General features: G+C 48.7%; 1 protein-coding gene across 1 annotated transcript; it reads right to left on the minus strand.

Annotated features, from left to right (window-relative positions):
* Positions 1-2076: 2076 nt before the first annotated feature.
* Positions 2077-6406, minus strand: LOC135551573 (extracellular calcium-sensing receptor-like). The gene is made up of 11 exons (XM_064982779.1): positions 6177-6406; positions 5776-6067; positions 5316-5558; positions 5056-5154; positions 4572-4887; positions 4317-4489; positions 3931-4161; positions 3303-3426; positions 3015-3208; positions 2619-2897; positions 2077-2505 (listed from the first exon to the last, which is right to left on the minus strand). The coding sequence occupies exons 1-11, from the start codon at positions 6404-6406 to the stop codon at positions 2077-2079; spliced, it is 2610 nt and encodes an 869-aa protein (XP_064838851.1).
* Between the last annotated feature and the right edge of the window lie 1770 nt (positions 6407-8176).

Genomic DNA, 8176 nt, shown 5'->3' on the forward strand with positions numbered 1-8176 from the left:
GACGTTAGCTAGCTGCTGTGCTAGTGGACGTTAGCTAGCTGCTGGGCAGAAAGCAGTGTCTACCCATTGTGGTGGTGCTATTGGGTAGTAACTCTACCTGTTGTGGTGGTGCAATTGGGTAGTATCTCTACACGTTGTGGTGGTGCTACTGGTAGTAACTCTACCCGTTGTGGTGGTGCTACTGGTAGTAACTCTATACGTTGTGGTGGTGCTACTGGTAGTAACTCTATACGTTGTGGTGGTGCTACTGGTAGTAACTCTACCCGTTGTGGTGGTGCTACTGGTAGTAACTCTACACGTTGTGGTGGTGCTATTGGGTAGTAACTCTACCCGTTGTGGTGGTGCTATTGGGTAGTAACTCTACCCGTTGTGGTGGTGCTACTGGTAGTAACTCTACACGTTGTGGTGGTGCTATTGGGTAGTAACTCTACCCGTTGTGGTGGTGCTATTGGGTAGTAACTCTACCCATTGTGGTGGTGCTATTGGGTAGTAACTCTACCTGTTGTGGTGGTGCTATTGGGTAGTATCTCTACACGTTGTGGTGGTGCTACTGGTAGTAACTCTACACGTTGTGGTGGTGCTATTGGGTAGTAACTCTATACATTGTGGTGGTGCTATTGGGTAGTAACTCTACCCGTTGTGGTGGTGCTATTGGGTAGTAACTCCACCCGTTGTGGTGGTGCTATTGGGATGTAACTCTACCCGTTGTGGTGGTGCTACTGCTAGTAACTCTACACGTTGTGGTGGTGCTATTGGGTAGTAACTCTACCCATTGTGGTGGTGTTATTGGGTAGTAACTCTACCCGTTGTGGTGGTGCTATTGGGTAGTAACTCTACCCGTTGTGGTGGTGCTACTGGTAGTAACTCTATACCTTGTGGTGGTGCTACTGGTAGCGCTTTCAACCTGATGTAGAATGTGGTGTGAATGTGAAACAAGGTAGTGGGACAAGGGGAGTGCTTGTGAATCCGGGGGACTCTGTGGTTGAAAGGCAGGGGAGAGATGGAGAGAGGAGGAAAGGATGGGTGGAGGACGGAGAGATGGGTGGAGGAGGGAGAGCTGGAGAGAGGAGGGAGAGCTGGAGAGAGGAGGGAGAGATGGGGAGAGGAGGGAGAGATGGGGAGAGGAGGGAGAGATGGGGAGAGGAGGGAGAGATGGAGAGAGGAGGGAGAGATGGAGAGAGGAGGGAGAGATGGGGAGAGGAGGGAGAGATGGATAGAGGAGGGAGACATGGGGAGAGGAGGGAGAGAGGAAGAAAGGGTGGATGGAGGAGGGAGAGATGGGGAGAGATGGAGAGAGGAAGAAAGGGTGGATGGAGGAGGGAGAGATGGGGAGAGGAGAGGCTCCCACAGTGGGTAAGCAGACAGTGGAATGTGTCTGTTTTCATTTTGTTATACGATGAGGGACACTCACTCATATACACACACACACACACACACACAGAGACAAAAGGACACTCACTCATATACACACACACACACACACAGAGACAAACACACATAAACACACACTGTCTGGGTGACGAAGGAATCATGTGTAGGGGGTCTGTAGGTTCTGTGTGTCAGACTCAATACTAACTCTTCCAGCATGAGTAGACACTACGTAATCTTTATTGGATTGTTCATATAGACGTGTTTATTTCTGACACATTATAAGAACACATACTAATATTAACAAAGTAATATAGTGAAGTTGGAGCAGGAAATTAATGTTTCCAAACAGAATTGACATTCCCCTGTTGAAATGAATATCAACGAGCCCTAAATCACGGTGTGAGAATGTTTTAGTTAATATTTGGACATCATGTGTTTCTTGGTGGTTTCTAATTGGACATCATGTGTTTCTTGGTGGTTTCTATTTGGACATCATGTGTTTCTTGGTGGTTTCTAATTGGACATCATGTGTTTCTTGGTGGTTTCTAATTGGACATCATGTGTTTCTTGGTGGTTTCTATTTGGACATCATGTGTTTCTTGGTGGTTTCTAATTGGACATCATGTGTTTCTTGGTGGTTTCTAATTGGACATCATGTGTTTCTTGGTGGTTCCTATTTGGACATCATGTGTTTCTTGGTGGTTCCTATTTGGACATCATGTGTTTCTTGGTGTTTCTCTCTGGTCTCAGGAGGATGATGTAACACTTAGGAGCAAACAGACAGAACAGCAGCCCAAAGCTGGAGGCCAGGATGGCAAAGATCTCTACAGCTACTGTGTACTTCCCAGGAGAGCTGACATAGGCAGGGATGAAGGAGATCCACACGGCACAGAAGATCAGCATGCTGAAGGTGATGAACTTGGCCTCGTTGAAGTTGTCTGGGAGTTTCCTGGCCAGGAAGGCTAAGAGGAGACAGAGGGAGGCCAGAAGGCCGATGTAGCCCAGCACCAGAGAGAAGCCGATCACAGAACCCACTTCACACTCCAGGATGACCCTCGGGCCCCGACCCTCTCTTCCCCTCCTCTCAGCAGGTCGGGGTGGAGCTAAGGCCAGCCACAGCACACAGATCAGCACCTGTGTAAGGGAACGGAAGTGGATGGAAAACTAGTTATCTTGAAATCAAATAATATGATCAATGAAGGAAACAACTACATTCCCATAGAATACAGTAAAAACCAGATGTTCACCTGGATGAGTGTGCAGAGTGAGATACCCATCCTCTGCTGGGTGGGGCTGAAGTATCTCATCAGGTTCTCTCCAGGCAGAGTGGCCCTGAAGGCCACCAGCACCACCACAGTCCTGCTGAGTAGACAGGAGATGCAGAACACAAAGCTTATACCAAACAGGGTGTGTCTCAGCATGCACGTCCATGGCTTCGGCTGGCCAATGAAAACCAGTGCACACAGGAAGCAGATCTTGAGTGACAGAAGGAGCAGGAAGCTGAGCTCAGAGTTGTTGGCTTTCACCTGGAACGAGACAGAGAAAGATAATTTACACAATGACATGTCAAAAATCCCATCCTTAAATGACACAATCTCATCTCTGTCCAGTACCTCTATATATGATCATATGATTTAACTCACCAGGGCCGTGTGACGGTGGTAGAGGAAGGTGGCCAGGGCACCGGCTGTGAGTGTTGCCCCGGAAACTGAGATGACAGACAGGATAACGCCCATGGTGTCGCTGTAGGAGAGGAAGTCCACCAGCTGGGCGATGCAGGCCGTACGATCAGGGTTGGACCAGAACCGCTCTGGACACCTAATACACTCAACTGACCCTGATAAAGAAGGAAGAAGAATGAGGAGTCCAAATCAGGACCAATCAGGCTTGAGGAAAAATATGAATTGGAATCAGAACCGTTGATAGACTACCTGTTGTGTTGCTGATCTCTCCCTCAGCACAGGACAGACAGTCAAAGCAGCACACAGGCCTCCCCTTCTGTACCGCATGCCTGGTACCAGGGGGACAGTCAGCACTGCATACAGACACGAGGACCTACCAGAGGGGGGAGAGGAAGAAGTTATCATCATCATCATTATCATAGTTATTTCACAGACAGGCAGGCTTGCTGGACCCCTCTGGGGATTATGTCAGGAAAATGACCACACAAATTCAGTGTAATTTAACTCCAGAGTTGCACTGCAGTCTAAGGCGCATATGAATGCAAGAGGTGTAACTACTGTCCCTGGTTCGAATCCAGGCTGTATCACATTAGGCGGTGATTCAGAGTCCCATATGGCGATGCACAATTGGCCCAGCATCATGCCGGGGTTGTCCGTCATTGTATATAACATTTGTTCTCAACTGACTTGCCTCATTAAATAAATGTTAAATTAAAATAAAAGATGTCGATGTCAGAGCTTTCACTCTGAGGTCAATTCATGTTATCCATTTGGTCTACTTCATGTCTTTCTCTTTTCTGTACGGTTGCCTCAGGGTGATAAAATAAAAAATGATCACGCACGCACACACACACACACCAAACTGAATAGTTCTCACCTCATCTCCGCTGCCCCCACCCCACACCACTTTATCCATGTCGATGTGAAACTGGTCATCAGATCCCTCAGAGGACAGAAAATGTCCGACCTGGACAAACTCTGCCGTCCCCTCGGGGGTCACATGCCAGTTGATGATGTCATAAGAGGCAGGCGGATCACCATTCATGTCGAAGTGGAAAGATTCCCCCACAGGAGTACTGAAGTTCACGCCCCTCAGATAATGAACAATCTCAAAGAGAAAAGGGCATTGGAACAGGATTAAGAGTTAGAACCAGTTGTGGCTTTTGTTCTTTAGTATTCAAACCTTACAAAGTGTTTTCACTGTATCCTGACTGGAAACATTAGTATTCTTAACTTGAAAACAGATCAACATGTTATTCTCACCTGGCTGGGCTGAAGCTTCCTGATATCAGGGCACTGTCCACCATTAAAGACTCCGTCCCCTGGTCGACAGGCCATCATATCCTGTATGGCGTAGGCGATGGCGTACACAGCCTTGTACACATTATAGCTGGCTCTCAGCTGAGACACGTCAGCATACTGGCTCTCCCCCTCACCTATGATTGACACTTCATTTTACTGAGATAACATTGGGAGTCAGGACAAAAAACTGAGATTTAGGTGTAAAGTGTCCCTCACGTATGACCTCTGACCCAGTACACTGTCGCCTGGACGGCAGTGTCACGCTGGGGGCAACCCCCAGAAAACACCCAAACATCTCCTCCCACAATTCCCTCAGGAAGGGGTCGGACTTCTGGTAGTCCCCGTCTGGATGGAGGCGGGTTAGGAAAGGCCCCAGGCCGGGAATATCAGCTTTCTTCAGGGCAAAACCAATGGTCCCGGCAAGAGAGGGCATGTTTTTTGGGGCGGCGATAGTAGAGTAGGTGACCCAGGCCTCTGAGGCAATCCACTGCTTATCTGTAATGTTCTGACGGACAACCTCTTCCATCAGGGCCTGGAGAATGAAATCGTTAAAAAGATCTAGATAGTCAAGATGAAATGCATAATTATCAATATGGAAATGATTGTGTCTGTATAGGGCATCAAGACATGGTAAGACACAAGGACACTGCTACAGCTGTGTTACAAATCATTAACAATACTCTGACTGGTAACTGCTCACCCCTGAATGACCCGTGAATCCTACAAATGCCACCACCACTCTGGCAGTAGATCCTTTGATGGTGTCCACTATGTGCCTGATCTGTCTCTTAGACGGTACCTTGGAGATGACCATCCGTGAGAGAAAGGGAAGAGAGTCAGAGAATATCAGAGAAAGCGTATATGTTAGACTGGAAGAGAGGGGGAGTCAGAGTGAAAGAGAGAGAGAAAGATAGCGCAAAAGAGAGAGTTTATTGTCAGATCATCAGAGTGAGGTCGTACCTTGGGAATGACCTCAGAGTAAGCGACACACACCCCAGATCCCTGGAGCTCTTGGAGAAGCAGCTGAACCCCAAACTTGCCATAGTCACCATCCCCTGACAACAGCCCCACCCACACCCAGCCCATTTGACGCAGCAGCTTGGCCATGCCCCGAGCCTGGAAGGCATCGCTGGGTACCGTACGGAAGAATGAGGGGTACCTCCAGGTGTCACTCAAACACGCACAGGTGGCAAAGTAACTCACCTGGGAGAGAAGAGAGTGAGAGATCGTGAGAGAGACAGCGAGAGAGAGAGAGCGAGAGAGAGCGAGAGAGCGATAGTTAAGTATAATTGGTAAATGAAAGAGAGCAGAGGGAGAAGGAAATTAAATGTTAGAGAGAGAGAAATCTAGATAGAGATTGAAATGTAATGTGAAAAGAGTCATCATCTCATCCCAACCTGTAATCCAACCCCTGCCTCACCATGGGTAAATCAAACGGCCCGAGGGTCTGTGCCACCACGATGGAAGCTGACGAGCGGGCATCTCCGATGATGACGGGAACCTCAGGGGCTGTGCCACACTCTGTGCCCACCACAGAGGCCTCCTTGCCGGTCACCATGGCAAGGGCTGCCCCCAGGGTGGTGCCCTCTGACAGGCATGTGTCAGATGCCAGGAACCCCAGGGTGAGGTTAGGCAGGAGGGCTGGGTCACGGTTAATCTCCTCCACAGCAAAGATCATAGTCTGGAGCCAGCGGTAAGCACGCTGGTAGAAACTGACAGACGGAAGAAAAGAAGAAACAGAGAGATAGGAGGAAACTGAATACACATTACCTTCAGGTGAAAACACAATGACAAAAAGCTGCTATCACACAAGCTGCGTACATTGTACAGGTAGAATTTCCCTCAATGCTCCTGAACTCCTGCTCTGGTAGAGGGGCTTCCACATGGATGGGGAACAGGCCCCCAATGACCACATCTCCTGCCCGATAAACACTGCCGGAGACGGGCTTAGCTTCCAGCCGACAAGCCCCCTCTCCACCTCCATCCAGACCCCAGACAGACCCAGGGACATGGAGACAGTAGAGCAGCCACAGCCAACCACACAGGCTCATCACCTGGAGAGAGACAAGTCTGAAGACTGGGAGAGTTCTGTCACCTGTTGGAGAGAGACCAAACCAAGACATTGTAGACAGAACACTCTGTAAACATATATTAACAAAAAGTGCCATCAGTGAAGATATACACCATACACTACAGACACCTTTAACCAGATGTGCAAAAACAGCGATTGACACACAAAATCTTGTTCTACCTCTGCCCTATCTGGCAACAGCAAGCCTTATCCTGGTGAGACAGACAGACAGAGAGAGAGATAGGATGAGTGTCTGTCAGTCTGGCATCTCCTGCAGAGAGTGTGAGAGTGAAAGAGGGAGAGGAAGAGGAGAGAAGGGGAGCTGATGATATAGGGAGAAATGAGCCCCCGGCTAAAAAACAAGCACACGGCCACCAGGGGGTGCTTGTAGGGAGGACGGGGCAGGAGGGGGTTAATTGGGACTTGTTATTGGAGGATAACTTGGGGAGCAGGTAATTGGGGGTAATTGGAGAAAGCCTGTGAGTGTTATGTTACTGAAGGTAATGTGTAGTACAGGAGATACAGTATCTGTTCTTCAACAACATCAGATGGATCCATTCAGACAGATATTACATCATACTGTACAATAATAGTTTTTTTATTTGAGACTAAATGGATTGGCGAGATGGGTAGAGAGTGAGAGAGAGAGAGTGAGGGAGAAAGAGACAGAGAGAGCGTGAGAGACAGAGAAAGAGAGAGCGAGAGAGCGAGAGAGCGAGACAGAGAGACAGAGAAGTCAAGCAGAAGGACAGCTCCTGATTTTATATAACTGTCTGGTTGTCAAGAGTGAGTTTAACACATGTGTGTCAAATGTGCCAGCAAGCTTACCATCTAACTCCAACTGTTTATGGGTGGTAACCATGGCAACGCCCCCAGCAGCAGACAGAGAGACTCCCCCTCCCTTTTTTTGAATTTCAAGCAGAAATCAAATCAGAGAAGGGAAGAATCCATTTTAAACACAGAATTCTGAGGGAGAACCAGGATACTTTCTTTGCAGACCGCTCACACAACAGGACTGTTACAAACCTGTTATTTTACAGACCACACTACAGCTGTAACCAGGCATTTCAGCTGTACAACAAAGAAAGGCATCTGCAAGGGAAGGCAAATACACATTTTTGAGGACAGCGAGAAGGACCAGGAAAACAGGTTTCTGATGGTAAACATGCACCAGAACGGTTTGTCATGGTCCAGGGCAGTGACGCTGCACTAAGCTCTTTTGTGCAGGACTTCCCCACCCTAAGGAAGATAGCGGAATCCTAAAAGACAAGAACAGCCCCCCGACCTCTCTCCTCAGGCACCCCAACAGCACGAGCCCAGGCCCAGACCTACAACCACACAACAGGTCTATCCTGCCCCCTACCTGCCTAGAACCAACATAGTCAAGACCACCATCTGCCTGCTGAGATACAGGCTCTCTGTGTTAAAGTTAGAGGTATGGGTTACTGAGCTAAAGGAGCAGCCCCTCAGCTACACCACCTACAGCCCAGACACAGAGCTTCTACAGGACTGGATCAACCAGTGCATGTCCCAGCTGAAGAACTCTGTCCAGGAGCTGAGAGAGAGCCTTATCACAGCGCTTGAGGAGGTAAAAGCCACCATGAGCTGGTGCAGGTAAAGGAGGAGTTGGCAAAGGAGTTGTCTGTCATCAAGAGGGTGATACCGCAGATAGAGCAGACTGTAGAGACTCCTAGAGAGAAACTGCAGCCCCTCACCACCCCTGACACCCCCCACTGAACCACCTTCACCA

The sequence above is a fragment of the Oncorhynchus masou genome, chromosome 13 (assembly GCF_036934945.1).
Source record: "Oncorhynchus masou masou isolate Uvic2021 chromosome 13, UVic_Omas_1.1, whole genome shotgun sequence".
Taxonomy (NCBI): domain Eukaryota; kingdom Metazoa; phylum Chordata; class Actinopteri; order Salmoniformes; family Salmonidae; genus Oncorhynchus; species Oncorhynchus masou.